Source organism: Pseudorasbora parva, chromosome 23 (genome assembly GCF_024679245.1).
Source record: "Pseudorasbora parva isolate DD20220531a chromosome 23, ASM2467924v1, whole genome shotgun sequence".
Taxonomy (NCBI): domain Eukaryota; kingdom Metazoa; phylum Chordata; class Actinopteri; order Cypriniformes; family Gobionidae; genus Pseudorasbora; species Pseudorasbora parva.
The window spans coordinates 35381700-35400724 of record NC_090194.1 but is presented as its reverse complement, the minus strand read 5'-3'; the positions used below and the strand labels follow the sequence as shown (position 1 = coordinate 35400724).

General features: G+C 36.6%; 1 protein-coding gene and 1 long non-coding RNA gene across 2 annotated transcripts in view; both read right to left on the bottom strand.

Moving 5' to 3' along the window:
• Positions 1-9178, bottom strand: part of LOC137061894 (uncharacterized) — a 30579-nt gene extending 21401 nt beyond the window's left edge. The window contains exon 1 of the long non-coding RNA XR_010901181.1: positions 8942-9178. This is a non-coding gene — a long non-coding RNA (uncharacterized lncRNA). The remainder of the gene's footprint in view (positions 1-8941) is intronic.
• Positions 9179-10894: 1716 nt separating this feature from the next.
• Positions 10895-19025, bottom strand: part of LOC137061945 (ras-related protein Rab-3C-like) — a 52740-nt gene continuing 44609 nt past the window's right edge. Inside the window, exon 5 of the mRNA XM_067432661.1 lies at positions 10895-17311. Within this exon, the coding sequence (XP_067288762.1) occupies positions 17118-17311 (194 nt within the window). The 3' untranslated portion in view covers positions 10895-17117. The remainder of the gene's footprint in view (positions 17312-19025) is intronic.

Here is a 19025-nt window from a genome sequence, read left to right as displayed (position 1 = left end):
AAAACTCATCTTTGATCACCAAAATGGCATGAGTGACCCTGGACCTCAAAAGCCAAGGGTCATTTTATGAAGCTTTTGTTTTATGAATGGTTTTGTTAGGATGGGACAATATCTGGCCAAGATATTTAAAAATATGGAATCTGAGGGTGGAAAATATATATTTTAATTGAGAATATTAAGAAAATATCCTTTAAAGTTGTCCAAATGAAGTCCTTAGCAATGTATATTACAAATAATAATACATTTCTGAAATATTTACAGTAGGAAATTTACTAGATAAATTCATGGGACATGATCTTTACTTAAAGGTGCTATAAGCGGTCACACTTTTTTTAGGCCAATTTTTTTTTTGTCAAATTAGGGCTGGGCGATATGGCCCAAAAAAAATAAATCCCCGATTTTTGCACCAAAAATTCGATTTAAAACGATTTCTAGATATTTAGAGCTTTGAAGTGCTGGAAATAAGTGTGAAGCTCTTGAAAACCATTAGAAAGTGCTTGAATTTCAATCTCAAAAGGTTGTACGAATCCTAAGATAAATAATGACACCAACATTAAATCCATGTGGTTTTACTACAGTAAATCATGGTGAATGTTGGTGATTTGTGACTGAAACCCCTGACCTTCGCTCAGCTCTGTTTGATCCGATATCTGTGGTTTATAACAGAATTCTGCGCCGACCGCTTCCACTAGATCTCGCAGTAGCGATGTTATTAATTCTGTGGTGAATTTAAACGCTCTCTCACTGGATCTCCACCGCTGTGTATCGTGTCCGTCACGAGATCGGCCCGTGTGTGAGCTCGCGCTGGGTTTGTGTCAACGCAGCTCAAATGAGTCGTGCGGTTCAGACTCCAAACACAATTTGTGGGGTATTGTTAACTGTTCTGTGAAAAACTGAACCAATTACGAATGACACTGTATACATATATGTTGTTAGACGCTATCCTTGTTGTTGGTGTATCTCTGTGGCAAATGCGTGCGGGGAGGGCTGAGCCACGGGAGCCCAGAGGGGAGCGTTGGTGGATTTTAAAGAGAACATCGATTTTCATTCACAAAAATCGACGTAAACTAAAAACTCGAATTAATCGATAAAATCGATTTATCGCCCAGCCAAATACAGCAAACATCTCCTCACTATCCGCCTGTCCCCTGAACACACTATAAAAAATACGGCCTCTGTACACCCTTAAAAATAAAGGTGGCAGGTAGAACCCAAATTTGGTTTCACAGTGATGCCATAGAAGAACCGTTTTGTGGTTCCTCAAATAACCTTTTTGTGAAAAGCTCTTTTTTAACCATTTTATAGTCTAAATAACCTTTTTGCAATACAAAGAACCTTTTGTGCAATAGAAAGGTTCTTTGGATATTATAGGTTCTTCATGGAATCATACACCCTGCCAAAGAACCATGTAAGAACAATTATTTAAGAGTGTATTCAGCACAAGCTCCACAAAGGGCAACAAAAATAAACTTGGGCAGTGTGGACAACGAAACATAATAAACAGCGCTCCAGCCAATAACCGACAGGAATGATTTGGAGGAGGTTTGAGGTTTCTGCACGTGCACGTGAAAGGAGGGGTGTAGAAGATGGAAGTTCGAATTATAGATATGAACAACACACGACCAAAGAAGCGACGTTCTGATGAACAACTTGCAACAAAAAGGTAAAAGGAGAAGGAACGCACAAAGTCCCGAATTTACATCGGAAAAGCCGTCGAAAGGTGACGAGAACTCTGGCAGCAGAAGGGCTTCCAATCCTGACTGTTTGGGGAAGGCGGGTCTAGCTAGCCTCGGTTTTGTTTGACAACATTGACACAACAGAAGTTACTCCACCCCGGATCACTTAAGAGCAGAGGTTTTCAAACTTTATGATGCCAAGGACCCCCAAATAAAATAAGCCCATTGTGTTGTTGTCAGTTCTTTACAGTACTCAATTTCAAATAATATTCAACAAATTTAAAAACCTTCTGAGTACAGACTTTAACATATGTAGATTTAGGAAATTTACCTAAATACTAACCATAAATATGTATGCAAAAATCACATAAGCAACATTTTATTAATCTACATAATCACGTGATTTTTAGAATTAATTAATACTTTTAACACAATTATCCCGCAAATACATAAACCATAAACAAAAAAACATAAACAAACCAGTAATAAATAATATTAATCTAATGCTACACACACTACATCTTGCATCAAATAAGTACATAATAAACACCACAACAGACACGAAATATATCTGTGCTGAGCACAAGCGGACTCGCTGCATCAGCGCTGATTAAACACCTGCTGGAAACGGATGCTTTAAAGTTCGCACCGGCTGTCACTCCGTGATTTGACCATATGTTTTCTCAGTGCACTTTCTCCGTGTTCCACTTCAAATACTGGCTGAGAGCTAGAGCGCTTGCGTCTTACTATTCAGATCACTGCAGAGAATTTGCGTGCGTCCACTTCCTCTCACTGACTTCCTCTTTATTTCCGATTTCCGCCGATTGGGAGAGGGAGGCTACTCTTATTAAAAATTAATCAGCTTCATCTAGTTTGACTTGACACCTCCCACTCAATTTCCCTTGAATTCGAGTAGGGATGGACCGGAATTTTTTTTTGTGGCCGAAATCGAAAAAAAAAATTTGGCCGTATTGTTTCAGTGATAAAAGTCTTTCGGCCGAAATCCGAAAATCCACCGTCGGGCCATTTTCTGTGGCTGAAAATTCGTGCATCACTAACAGTAAGACTAACATATTCGTAGTAAAAGCCAGATAACTTCCATTTTGATTTCATGGGGACTTAACTTTTATTTCCAAAAAGGCTTTTGCATTAAAATACTAGGTATGTGCCATTTTACATTCTAGTCACATATATTAACGATACATTTTTAAATAATAATTATCCCGATGGTAGGGTCAGTGCAGCGAATGCAATGGCAACACACTATGCAAAATATTAGCATTTTAAAAAACAAGATATAAAACTGACATAAGGTATTTTAGAATAATTAATATACATTCTTTTATTACTTTTCCCCCAAACACGCTGACAGTAGAAACAGTTTGAAATTGAGCTAACTGGTGCTTTATAGGCTATTATTGGATCTGAAGTATTAAATAAATAATCTAAAATCCTTTAGACAGGACATTAATGTGAAAGAACAGCCCCCCTGCCCCCCTGTCAAACCTGAATGGAAACTGTGATTCTGCTTCCATCTAGTGGCCACAGAGTAACAGCAGCATATTAACAACTGTTCTTATTACATTATTTTCTAAGTGTTATTTAACTTCTTATGTTCCAATTTATACACACTATTCGAACTTATCAAAGAATCAACCCTCAAAGGCTTTCAAATATAGAATAACACATCAATAAACTTGTCAAACATAAAAATGTATGGGTAATGGCACTATGCCATGCCTGCCAATGTTCATATCTTTGTTAATATGGCATTAAAATAAAAGGAAAAAAGCTTCCTTAGATATTTACCATGGTAACCAAGGTTCTGCCAAAACACCACAGACATGATGAGTGTGATCGAAACACACGTTTGTATGATATGCAAAATGTGAGTTTAAAAATATTTCAGTAGCCTATAAACCACAGGTATGAAAGCAGAAGTTAAATCATTGTTTACCTTAAATCAACTTCCGCCTGAGAAAGCCATCTTTACGTCAGAACAACGACTGACAAACATTATGGCTGATTTCACTGCGGACTACAGACTGAAATTATGCTGGCGAAGTAACGGGATTAAAATGTTGTATACCAAAAAGATGAAACGGAGATGGTTTGGTTTTATTTAGGGCGGCATGTTTGGGGAACATTTCTAATTACGATTAATCTGGCTAAAATTCCAATTGCGATTTAAAATGTGATTTATTTATTTATTTTTACAAATTAGAAGTGTGTAAATAACATTTTGTGTTTATATAGTAATATGACTAATAATTATTATTATGATGATTCTTATTGCTAAAAAATATTTTACAAAATAAGAAATATTAATAATATAATTTTCATATAACAAATTAAAAATAAAGTCTGTATGGGAATAAATATAACAATAATAATAGTAATAATTACTATTATTATTATTGTATTTTGCAGAAAACTTATTTTACAAAAAAAAGAAACTGCTGGGTTTTATATAGGGATGTCCCGATCAGGTTTTTTTGCCCTCGAGTGCGAGTCCGAGTCACTTGATTTTGAGTATCTGCCGATACCGAGTCCCGATCCGATACTTCTATAATACATAAAAAAGTGTAAGCGTAAAGTAAGGATGTTCCTTTTTTTTTATTATTCACCTAATTTTAACATTCAACAACTCTATCAAACAGAGCACTTCTGTGAGGTAGCCTGAACAATCAAGTAATAAATAAACATAAATTCTTCACTTTTGGATTTTAGTGCAACAGTAAATATAAATAAGTTCGGGACCGGAGTTGCGCAGAGCAGGAAGTACAACGGCGATATCAAAAGCACACCCATACTCTCACAGATGCAGAACAATTAATTATGTTGGTGTGAAATAAACAGTTATGGAAATTAAATTAAATAATCTGCTCCCAAAAATCCTAAAAAAATCTGTTAGTGCCTCAGTGACAACTTCACTCCGAGAAGACGTCGATCTCAGCTGTCAATCATGACGTCACACCGCCGTTTTTATAGCATCAAATAACTAACTCAAACTAAACTTATTTAAAAAACGAACAAACACTTGAAATGAAATCATCGTGATGATAACTGCCTACAGTGACATAAATCAACTTTGGGGAAAATATTTGAAGTGTAATTTGACTGAAGTGTAATTAACAATGCTTTTCAGGTTTTTATAGGTCTAACATTAGTTTTTAGGTAGAGAAATTGAATAAAGTAGGCTAATCAAATGTAAAATAGCTGCATATTTAACTGTTTAAATTAAAGACTAATCCTTACAAAAGCTATTCAATCAAGAGCAGTGAGTGATTCCTTATCTTTTATTTGACATTAAACAGACAGCAGTAAAGGCTACTGCCCCTTTAAGACCTAATGGAAGGCTCTGCGTCGACTTTCTCGACTGTATAAAGTCCTCTTAAGGCATATTCAGGCTTGAATACTCATGCTAGGATACTCATCAAGATGGACATGTTGACATACTTCTTGTGTGAGTTGGTCCGTTTAACCACAAGACTTGAAATAGAACTCAATATTTGCGGGCTGTGAGACGATTGCGCGCTTTCGGATGATGCACAGAGACAGATCAGCGCGCGCGCTCTCATTCGCATCTTCTGGCGAATATACACGGCCCACGGGTGATATTAGCGCTGTTGTAGTGTTTCACCGAGGAGCCAGCACGTGTATCCATCTACAGAAACATACATAAAGCATTATTTTCAAGTTACAACCCATATTATTGATGCGTCATCATGCTCAGCTCACCCCAGAATATACATTATACCCGAGTCCTGATCGGGATGTAACGTCCGATTCCGATCGAGTCTGAAATCACGTGATCGGGCCCGATTTCCGATCATGTGATCGGATCGGGACATCCCTAGTTTTATACAAAAAGTGTGTTAAATTTTGTGTAATTAAACAAAAGTGCATTGGCACCGGCCGATATTCAGAATTGTTAATATCGGATTGGTTTAGTTCTGAAAAAATGGTATCGGTGCACCCCAATTCATAAGTAATCAAACAGCACCAGCTTCCTATATATGAAGTCTTAGAGTCAATCACTGTTTGCAGATACCATAGAAATGAATAGAAGTACAGTAAAAAGACTCATACCTATCTGTGACTTCTCTTATAAAACAGCATTTTTGTTGGTGTATACTCTAAAAACAGATTTATCCAAAACAAATGTTTAAGAGCAAACGTTGAAGATTAGCCAATGGGCTGTCGGTTCATTACATGATAAGCCGTTTCCCCACAAAAGCAGTTAAAATAATAAAATGGCCTCCTCCACTGTAGTATATTTTTTCTTGCTAACCATGGCTTGCCTTCCAAATGGCTTTGGATAAGATATTAAGAGATCAACATTAATGAAATGAATGTGCTTTGTCATGTTTGCCATAACCTCGTACTGCCGACAGGGGGCAGTGAAGCCAAGTCAACGGCACTAATAAACACTACTGACCTCCAGACCAGACAAATATTCCTTCATCTTCTGGGATGTGATAATTGTACAGTACAATCGGTGCTCTTTAAAGGGGTCATATTTCATGATGCTGTTTTCAAAGATTTCTTTCGGCTGTTCCCTTCAGGGGTCGCCACAGCGAATCATCTGCCTCCATCTAGTCCTATCCTCTGTACATTATTTTTCACATACTGTACATTATTGTAGCTCCTCTATGCCCAGTCCTTCTAAAACACATCGATTTTTTACAAAGCCCCTCCTTCCGAAAAACAGCGTGCTCTGATTGGCCAGCTGACCCAGTGCATTGTGATTGGCCGAACACTTCAAGCATATAAATTGAAGGGAATATAAATCAATATGTTCTCTAAATGTACATGTCTAAGCACACAGGCCGTTTCTCAATATGCGTACTTGTCTGTACTCGTGTTCTCGTGGACTTGTGAAACGTCATCAGTCGCTGCCCAAGTACTCTTCCAATTCAAAGTTCACATCTAGCCAAGCAGGCTAGAGTTAAAATCCCCGGATGTGTCCTTGATCCGGCCCTTTTATCGAGGCTGCATTGAGAGGAGACATCCCAGAATGCATCTCGCACCAACCAGCTAAGCGTCAATAGCGAGAAACCCTGCTTAGTTTAAATGTGTCAAAAAATGTAGTTTTAAGACTTTTTCAGGCAAGAATGCACTCGTTTAATGATTAAATATGTGGTTTATTTAAAAAGAGAGCGCATATTTGACAATTTTATCTGCCTTTTTGTGAAATCGATCCGCGGGTGCTCAGCGCTCGTTAACCCGCCGAGAGCAGCCTTTTCTCAGCTAGACCTTCTGACGTCTGCCGCTGACTCTGGTGTGGTTAAACATCAGATATCAGAAACATGAGAAAAGAGGCAGGGTTGTGTTTTATATTTCGTTTTTTTAATATACATCCACAATCAAGGTATGAGTTGCCTGAACCACATTCGTGTGGCTATAATATGTTTAAGATTATTATTTTTTTATGGAGAAAAGAGGCAGAGCGTTTTATGATATATTTCGTTTTAATGTAGCCTAAAATATTTAAGTTCATTTTTTTTAATGGAAAAAAGGAAGAGTTGCGGTTTATGACATTTCGTTTTATTGTAGCCTAAAATGATTCTGTTTTTTTTATGAAAAGAAAAAAAGAGGCAGCTCGTGTTTTATGACATATTTTGTTTTATTGTAGCATAGAATATACATTTCTCAATACCAAGTACGCAAACTTTTGACTTGCGTCCGTGTAATTCAGACTTGCCAAGTTCGACTGGAGAACGAACTCCCGAGGACGACAGGCGGCAGGACACAAGTCATGTCAGGCTGATCTGCTAACAGCAGCGTTCTTCTATAGTGTCACTGAAAGTGTAGGCCAATTGGCTATATGTATATTTTAGGCTACAATAAAACAAAATATATGATAAAACACCACTCTGCCTCTTTTCATTAAAAAAATATGATATTATAGCCACACAAATGTAGTGCAGGCAATGCATTATCTTCACTGCATGTATATAACAAAACGAAATATAGAAAACCCTGCCTCTTTTCGTTTACATTAAATAATAATAATAATAATAATATGTGGTTCAGACAAGTGTGCATAAGATTTTTACTCTAATAAAATGAAATATGAAAAAACACAGCCCAGTCTCTTTTTGTTCAATGTCAGTTTATGTGTGATCAGTGATATAAGAGTAAAAACCGCTGTAAAAAAAAAAAAATCCATACCGTCCCAGCCCATTGCTAACCAAGCCATCACCTGCTGTTAGCATCCCATTGACTCCCATTCATTTTTGAGTCACTTTGACAGTGAATAACTTTACATCTGAGGCGTTTAAAGACTCCATATTGTCCATTGTTTATTTATAAAGAAACACGACAACTAGAAGACCTACAACTGTCAGACAGGTTGCTTACGTCACATCTACGCTCAGCCATCAGGAAGTGAATGCCTCTAATTGACCTCATTTTCCACCGTTGACGTCTATGGGATCGCTCTGTCCATTTATTTTACTGTCTATGGTTTGAACTACCAAGGACACAAGTCACAAGTTTGCGTACTTGGTATTAAGAAACGACCACAGATTTGTATTAGTGACACTTCAAAGTTTGAAAATACAATTTTCAGCAAATCTCCATAAACTCTAATTAATTTTACAAAAAATGGCTTAAGATAAGAAATCTTGAGAAAGTGAATGACTAATAAAAAACACTAATATCTGCCAATGTTTTCTTAAAATCTGTTCTTGTTTTTAAACTCACTTAAGTTTGTAAAATTTCTCAGAAAACAAGACTTATTTTCTTCATTTTACATATCATTAAAATGTATCTTGATCCAAGATACGCCATGGCTTTTTATGATGATGGAAAGTTTTACTGGTTTGGAATGATTAGGGCGAGGCAATGACAAAATTTTCATCTTTGTGTGAACTGTCCCTTTAAGTGCTCTTACCTACTTTTGATTTATTAATCCGAATTTTGGACAAATTCCGTGACATTCTGCATTATACAGTAAATTCCTCTTTTTTGACTGGATTCTGTCCGTTAAATCAGCATCACAGGGCCCTAATGTAATGCCATGATACTGAACTTAAGACTTTCTGATCCAATTTAAGACATTTAAGGCCTTAACATGTGGAACGCCGCCATTTTGAAAGCACCAGTTTTGAGCGCCGTGTGAAAATGAACACTGCATCAGTTTGTCATATGTTCACCACTAGTTAATAAGCGGAGAACATTTGTAAACATGAATCCATATCCGCACACAACTGAACAGTCAATGGCAAACACTCAAAGAAATAACAAAACATACTCACAGGCTCTGTTTCATATAACGTTGCACGACGCACAGCAGGTCTTGTACTCTCCCATGTTCAGGAAACCGTCCTCCGTGAAATACGCGGCACACACACGAACATTTGAGTTGTGCTGTTCTGGAACAGTGTTGTAAACCAATCTTAAGCACTGATTCCTTATTGAGTCCACTTTCGGAAGACTAAATACGTTAAAGTGTTTTTGCTTTCGCATAGAAACACAGCGTCTCACAACATGGCCGCGTCAATTGAAGCCACGCCTACTTTCTTTGCGTTGCGCATTTGGGCGACATTATGCAAATGAGGTCGGGGAGTACTTTGAGCAACTCTTGAACATGCACACACATCTACGGAAGCTTATTGCATTCACTTGAGAAAAAAAAATCTACTCTGTTTTTCTGAATTAATGACTTAATTATCTCAGAATTGTGAGATAATTTTTCATGAATAAATTTTTTTTGCTCTGTTTTTCTGAATTAATGACTTAATTATCTCAGAATTATGAGATAATTTTTCATAAATAAAATTTTTTTTGCTCTGTTTTTCTGAATTAATGAGATCCCTCAAAATCCAGCCAAGGGCTCTATTTTAGCTGGATTGCATGGAAGTAAACATGTCCCGGCTTTCAAATTTGTGCAGACAGCCGATCTCATGAAAATTCGTATAAATAGTAGTATAAATAAGTGTGCAATCTTGTGGAACGTATACGCTAAAATGAGTTTTGGTGTGCATATGGTACACAGTTTTTCACGTGCTTATGATACGCACTTTATGGCATATTATACGTACGAACCCCCCATCCCACCATCCCCAACCTACTCAAGAGCATGTCATATGCATTCACGCGAAAGACTGTGTAGCACGTGCATTATCTCAGTAAACATTCCACACAATATACATTCCAGACGATATACATTAGACACAATTTCACACTCGTACTATTGATACGCATTACTATGTGATCGTGTTAAGATGATGCATCTGAAATGCATTCAGGCTGGCTACGTGGTGACACAAGAGACAATCAGGCAATTGTTGAAAATACTGGATCCCCATGGAGTGCAATAGCAATGTCAAGCAGATCAGAATGTTCATTTCTGCTGTCATGAGCTGTCTGCACAAAGTTGATGCACTAAAAACAATACAATTTTTATTACTTAAAGACAATGTCTCAAACCCAAAGTAAAATAAATCCGGATTAAATTTAAAAGCCGGGACATGTTTACTTCCATGCAATCCAGCTAAAATAGAGCTCTTGGCTGGATTTTGAGGGATCTCATTAATTCAGAAAAACAGAGCAAAAAATGTTTATTTATGAAAAATTATCTCATAATTCTGAGATAATTAAGTCATTAATTCAGAAAAACAGAACAAAAAAAATTATTCATGAAAAATTAAGTCATTAATTCAGAAAAACAGAGCAAAAAAAATGTATTCATCAAAAATTATCTCATAATTCTGAGATAATTAAGTCATTAATTCAGAAAAACAGAGTAGATTTTTTTTCTCAAGTGAATGCAATAAGCTTCCGTATCTTCCACATCTACATAAATAACAAAAGAAACGTGTCTTCAGTAAAATGGTCAAATTTGACCGTAGTGACTTATTATGTGCTAGAAAACTTCGAGGGCAACTAAAAGCCTTAAATATTTACTTTGTAATTTAAGTCATTTTCCATATTACTGCTCAAGCACAGAAAGATCCGTTGTAGGATGGTACTTTACTTTTCTCAGCGATGACCCAGATGATCCAATCAGAGGCCAGATTTCCATTCCTTTTCTCAGCGATGAACCAGACGAGCCAAACATAAGCGTTTGGTCCAATCCCTAAACATCGCGTCCTTCCTTGGTCCTTCTTAAATTCTGAGGAATAAATTCACGTCTTTTTACAGTTCAATATTAAGTTGTTGCCCAAAAAAACAGTCAAAAGTTGTACAAATACAACAAAAGACCACCATAGTATCAACACAATAGGAATATTTATTGATATTTTCAACAGTAATGACACACGTTTGTCATACACACTCCACACATACAGAATAACTAGCTCTAGAGTGTTTCATTCATTTAAAATATTAGAAATCACTGCGGATATATCACAAGTTAGGTCCAACAGGGTTTTTTTTCCACACAAACCAGCTTTTAAAAAAATATTTAAAGTAAAAACACAAACGTTTAAATAAAACACTGTATTTTGGTACTAATATAAAACCTTTATATTAGTATTTACACATGTAGCTTATCGCCACAGATGACACATTTTTTAAATAAACATTATTGATTAATGCAAATCTGTAGTGTTAATGATACAATTATGACAATACAAGGATTTAAATGCAGACAAAGAGGTTTACTTTTTTAAAGATAAAGTACCCATGTGGTTTTGGACATGGTAGAATCATAGAAGAACATGTATTGTTACCACCTGATACTATAGCACAAGTACTTTTTTTTATAGCCTAGTTTTAGATGTTTTTCACTCCATTTTTTGAGCTCTTATTTAAAAAGCAGTTTGTATGCATGCTGTACACCTGAAATGCAGCTATTGTAAAAACTACTGAATACTCGTTTGCAGTTGAGTGATTCCAGATAGCCCTATGCATGCTCTAACTGAATGAGATTTACACACAAACACAAAGAAAAACCACAGAGATGACTTGCATCAAGATACACGTTTACTTTTCTCCATACTAGTATATACACCGACACACACACTCACACACCTATATGTACCTCCACAGTATTTTGTGTTAATGTCAGCACAAAGATAGTTTAACACAGAAGGTGAAGCAGAGCGATCATCCACAAGTGGGATAAGATAGTGTGCAAAATCAGCATGGCACATTGAAACGCTCTACACACACACACACACACACACACACACACACACACACACACACACACACACACACACACACACGCACGCACACACAGTCATTCAACTATATACAAGAGATAGGGATTCGAAATATTGCACTTGCTGGCCCACTGCGCCCTACATACCGAGGGACGCATAAATGAACAAATAAATTAGATTATACAGATACAGGTATCTAAATAGAGATGTTGTACAGTTTCATGCAGGGACGATGCCAAATGTGGCTTGTGGTGGGAAAACGAAGTACTGATTTTCTCTATTCTGAGGACACATCAATGAACTATTAGTAATATACGAACCGGCGTATTCAGTCTACAGTACATCTGTGACCGTGATATGTTTTTAATAATGCCGGATATGGTCGGCCTAACGTTATAGAGACTTCTTTTTATGTACTACAGTCACAAAACCACATAAACAGACCACACCATGTAGTTTGATAATTTAAGGGCTACTAGATGTGTTTTCTTTTTTTCCTTAATTCTACCTAGATTATTATACATCACAATGGAAGTTAGATTATTTCTAGGGACGAGAAGCGAATAAAACTGTGTTGATGAATCGCCTGAAACCTGTCAGGAATATCTCATATTTCAGCCCAAAATGAAATGTAAAAAAAGATTGAGTTATTAGGAATTATATTTTACATGAAGCCCATTTTTAGGACCTATATATTTTTTTAGTATTTTAATTCATATTTTTATTTAAGCATGTTTTTGTCCTAAATTACAATAATGGAGAAAAAATATATATATTAGTACTTACTTTCTAAGTATTTAAACAGTAATATTTTAAGTTGTGTTGATTTAAAATACACTGTATATATATAATTAAAAAAAAATAGGATCACTTTAGATGGATAGCTAGCTAGCTAGCTAGCTAGCTAGCTAGCTAGCTAGATAGATAGATAGATAGATAGATAGATAGATAGATAGATAGATAGATAGATAGATAGATAGATAGATAGATAGATAGATAGATAGATAGATAGATAGATAGATAGATAGATAGATAGATAGATAGATAGATAGATAGATAGATAGATAGATAGATAAAGTGTGGTGTTTCCTTCTGCAAAAATTATTTCATTTTGAGGTGAAATATTATCTGAATATAGTCAGATTTCGAGACATTCACCCTAGATCTGCTCTTCTTTAGCAATACAGTAGGCTTGTTATATTTCTGACATTTAAAATTTTCCATCCACGGCCAAAGTCATGTAAGGTTTGTCAGATGAAATATTGATGCACTTCTCCTGAAAATAGCTGCGCGACACATTTCCTTGGCTATTACTGCATCATTTTACAAGACGAGCTCCAGAGAGCGTCGACCGACTCAGATTCCTCATAACATCTAAAATCACTGAATCCTCTCCGGCCATGAGCATAAAACAAGATAAGAGCAGGGACAGCCAATCACATCCTCCACAAAGTAGCTTTTTAGCCAGCAGAGAAAAAACAACCGACGACAGCAATAAAACAGAAAAGAGAAACAGAGAAAAAAGGAAAAAACACAAACTCCACTTCATAGAAGAACGTTTCGTTTTCAGACACACGCAGCTCATGAAGCACATTTACTTCTCTTTTTCTCATTGTAAAGTCTGTTTGCTTTGAATAAATAGATAAATAAATATCTCTTTTCATCAAGTCAGCGTGAATTCATTTACAATGATCAAATTAAATGTGTAGAAACATTTAATGCGCATTTCCCCCCTTACTTAAATCCACAACATTATATTCATCTGACTGAGGTATATACAAACCTATGTACACTAGATATAGCATGTATTCATATAGGTGACTTTAATATTCTTTAATAATCTACAGCGTACACACACACACACACACACACACACACACACACACACACACACACACACACACACACACACACACACACACACACACACACACACACACAAACACACGATAATTATGCAGCTGATGTCACTGCTGCTGCTAGATGGGAAATTTCGACTCGATTAATATGGCATGAATTCCTGATCTACAAAAACAAGTATGTAGTCTTGTGTGTGTGTGTGTGTGTGTGTGTGTGTGTGTGTGTGTGTGTGTGTGTGTGTGTGTGTGTGTGTGTGTGTGTGTGTGTGTGTGTGTGTGTGTGTGTATTAATGCAGTTGCTTTTCGGTCCGTTCCTGTGAGCATCTGACCTTCTGCTAAGCCCCGCCTTTAAAATAAATTCTGACCAATCCCACCTCAAGGAAGTCCTGTGTGATGATGTTATTATTATTATTATTCTTTTATTATTACTTTTATTTGAAACAGGGACAGTGCACAATAAAACCATTAGCCCTGTTTATAGCAAGGAGAGATGCACTGCACCGGGTTTTAGCAAATTGCTATTTTCCACCTGTAGGCCCTGGGTGGGACTTTTTATTTTTGTAATTACATTACATTTTTGAAACTTTAGAATCAACTCATTTATTTATTTAGTCTAATAATACATTATTGCTTCAAAGCAGCTTTACAAATCATGGGGCCCTATTTTGCACCCAGCGTTATTGACTTTGTACACCGACGCATGTGTCATTCCTATTTTGCATTTCCCTCCACAGAAGCACGTCGCTAAACTAGTGAATGAACTTGCGCTCCCTGGGCGGTTCAGCGCAAAAAAGGAGGCGTGTTCCGGCGCAAACAATCCCTGGTGCTATTCTGCTGTTCCATTAAACAACTGCGCCACTGACCAGAACAAACCTCGTCTAAAGTCAGCGGCGCGTTGGGTGTTGTTCATTATGCTATTTTAAGGGCGCATGCTTGACCATAATGTATAGCGTGCACAACGCGCATACACTTTGCTCATGTAATCTACACAGATGCAGCAGTTATTTTTGCAAATCATAAATTGTTACACTAAAAAAAATATGAACACATGAGATGACGGAAATCATTGTGGTGTGCCACGAAGATGTGAAAAAATAGGCATAAATCTAGCTTACAAATTATTAATTTAATTATTTAATTATTCAAATTAATCATTAATTGTAGTAATTAAGGATCAGACCTGTTTGCCCAATAGTGGCAAGACACATATGTTTCTCCCATCCCCATACAACACAACTCCTCTGTCTTTCACTGCTCTTACAAGAACATCAGTCTCCTCGGCTGTGAACCGCTCCTGGCGTGCGCCTGGTAAATACGCCATAATAATAGCGATCCATAATGGAACTTGCGCAGCTGCTTTTAAAGGGAATGTTGGATGCCGCTCTGATTGCTTTATTCACGTTACGCCCAAACCACACCTATGAATAATGAAGCTACTTCAGACCAACCCATTTTAGATTTGCGCCGGGCGCAAGAGCCATTTATCCCGCCGGGAAAATAGCAACAGCGCCGAGACCCGCCCACAAAGTTACTTGCGCTTCGCGCTTTGACACTTGCGTTTCAGATCGTTAAAATAGGGCCCATGATATTATTAATTACAATTAAGAATGCACGATATATCAGCCGATATATATGTTCATTATCGGCTCAATAAAAAATGGTCAGATATATTAAAGCCGATAAATAATGTATTATTTCCTTCAGCTGAGACACTTCAGATGTGTTCTGTTCATCATGATGGGTTTGAATCGCTTGAAATATGATTGGAATCACTTCAGAAAAGAAAAATACAGTTCAGAGCAAGTCTGTCATATAGACTACATCAAATTATAACGAGAACATCATAATTGTGTGTTTGGGACATGGCTTTTAATGCTGAGAATTGATCAGGCTCTCAAATTTTATATATAAAAAATTGTATTTAGATAAGGGCTGTGTGATATGGACAAAAAAAATCAATCATGTTTTTTTGATCAATACTGCAATTCCAATTTTAATCATGATTTTGAAACAATATTTCCATACACACATACTTGTTTGTATAATATTTTTGGAAGCTGGCTTTATTGTCAATATTTGCGGACACAATACCTTTACATAAATGTTATGACGTTGGTTTGCCTTTTCGTATGTTGTGTAATTCGCAAATGCCAGTATTATCGATTTGCGATACCTTTTGCAACATCTCGCACAGGACACAACACTCTAGACGGTGCTCATAGTAAAAGAAGTTAAACTTTTCACAAAAAGCAACTCTAGACCATAATTTAATCGAAAAAATGTGCTCTGTGTGTATGGCCCTTAATACTCTGGTTTGCTGCAGTGAAAGTTTGACAGGTCTCGCAAATGACCTGGAACTGATACATCATCTCTTCCTTTTAGCTCTTCTCCTGCCCTGAATTCTTCCGTTTCTGTGCTTTCGTCCACGGCGTAATGTTAAACAGACTCAGCTCTTGCACTAGATTGAGGCGTGCTGCATTCAGATTGCACACTACAGTTCACGTCGCATCTTTTGCGTGCTGAAGTTCGTAATTTTAAATGTAGACACGCAACTTCCTCGTCTTCATGGCTCACGATTGCTTAGCAAACGCCAGACACGCTCTCGGTCGCTTTTTGAAAGGAGAAGAAAGCGGCATGACCGACGTTTTCTACGTGTTTTCAGACACGACATGTGAACGGCCCTTTAGGGGGACAGTGGAAAAATTGTGCTTTCTGTATTTTCTTACAATTTCGATTATTCAAATATCAGCCCTAATTATTATTTATCGGCCAATATATCGGTTATCGGCTTTCAAATATAAAGAACTATCGTATCGGCCAAAATTTTCATATCGGTGCATCAATATCTTTATCTTAATATCTGACTAATACCTTTTTGTTGCATTAGAAAGGGCAGGGCTTAGCGAAAAGTCATCAACAGTCGATCCATGCTTGTAACAGTGCCGTAAGGCCGTTAAGACTTTGACTGACAGTGAAGAAAACAGTGTGTCAGAATGAAATAGGCACCAGACAGACGTGACTCTAGTGCAATGGTGCTGGAACAAAACAGGCTAAGGGAGCGCTCATACACAACGTGTTCTTGCGTGCTGTGTTCACATGCATCAGACAGACTGCATATCATTTTAAAAAGGCTGCTCTATAGTGGCGCAATAGACTGTGACATGACACTGTTGCCACAAGCCATCAACATGGAAAACTGATGACCAAAGACATTTTTAAGCCATCCTGCTTTCTAAAACACTGAAAAGTTGCTTGCCATTGCTATTGGGTGCAGTTGTAAAGGGTCACATGACTCCTGACATGCACCAATCAGATTCAGGTTGTTCCAGCACCTGCATTCTATGACATTAAAGGATATATGCATCTATCTAAGGGTGTCTATCACACACACACACACACACACACACACACACACACACACACACACACACACACACACACACTGCTACCATGTAAACTGAGCACTAACAGGCACAGTTTGGCTGCTGTAGTGGAGGAGGGTTATCCGTTAACCGGGCCGTTCCCTGCGCTCCTGTGGTGACGGCCGGGTCAGTCTCTGTACTCTCGGACATCTTGTCACAGATTATGTCCACCAGACGCTCAAAGGTCTGCTTCACGTTGATGTTGTCTTTGGCGCTCGTCTCGAAAAACTCAAAACCTGGTAGACACAAATGACAACAAACTACAGTTTAGATCCGTTACAAAACAAGACTAGGCAGCATATTTAGGTGTGAAGCAAAAATGATATTCAATATAAAAATAAATATTACATTTCTATGGCAGTTTTGCATGTATTCTTGGTATTGAGAATGCGTTTCAACAAACTTAGTGGGGGAAAAAATCAAACATGGAAGAAAATATGACAAATTTTGATTATTTATATGTAATTATTATATCTATTCAGTATATTTATTATTTATATACTAATTATATACTAATATAAATGGTTAATATAAATATTGATATAAATAGTACAAATAAATAAATCCTAGGATGCATTTCGACAAGCTTAAGTGAAAAAGAAAATCCAAGATAGCAGGAAAAAGTATTATTTTTGTGTATGTGTATATAATATAAATAGAACAATAACGGTTATTAATAATATATTAAATTATTAATTAAAAATGCATTTATATTTAATAAATACAACATTTTTAATTGAATAATTAATAATAATACTAAAGTATTAATTATTGCTTATTAATAATATAGTAAATATATTTTAATATTTTAATATATTAATAAATATACTTGGTAAATATAAATGTATACTATAAATATATTAATAATTGAATTAGTAATTAAACATATTTATTCATAATAATTAATAATAATGGATAATTATATTTAATAGTACAATATTGTGTATTAATATTAACTAATATTTTTTAAATAATTTAATATATTTATAAATATATATTTAATAAATAGAAATGGATGTTATAAATATATTAATATATTTAATTAATTAGTAATTAAATATACGTATTCATCAGAGTTTCTGACTATGTAGAGCGTCTTAATTCTGTGACTTTTGAGGTTCTGTATGGATGTCTCCTCAGAAGTAAGTTGTAAGCAGAATGTGTGCTCTTTTACAAATCCTGACAATCCTCAATGAGATGTAATTGATTTGACAGCCTGGAAGCGACGAGGGTATGTCCTCTCTCACACCACACATGCGGTAAGTGTGTCTATTTTCACCGTTCGGCATTTGTCTGAGCCGTTTGCACATTCTGGTGTCATCCAATTATATGCGTTTAATTATCGCCTGAGTTCAAAAGCTACAATTCCCTCAATATGCTCTAATTTATGCACAGCGAACATATGCTAATACGAGCCGTCTAAGGTATGCGTTCTATTACAGTGCTTATATAGGAGCTAAAATAGGACAGTTTATGCATAGAGAGATTTATTCTGGTGCATTTTGGAGGTTGGTAGCATTTTGTAGTGGTTCTCAACCAATGGATTGATCGCAAAGATACAGACAGCAAAGGAAAATACAAGTCAAGGGGCCCTATTTTAACGATCTGAAACGCAAGTGTCAAAGCGCAAAGCGGAGGTAACTTTGTGGGCGGGTCTCGGCACTGTTGCTATTTTCCCGGCGGGATAAATGGCTCTTGCGCCCGGCACAAATCTAAAATGGGTTGGTCTGAAGTAGCTTCATTATTCATAGGTGTGGTTTGGGCGTAACGTGAATAAACCAATCAGAGCGTCATCCAACATTCCCTTTAAAAGCAGCTGCGCAAGTTCCATTATGAGTCGCTATTATTATGGCGTATTTACCAGACGCACGCCAGGAGCGGTTCACAGCCGAGGAGACTGATGTTCTTGTAAGAGCAGTGAAAGACAGATGTCCTCATATACAGATATGT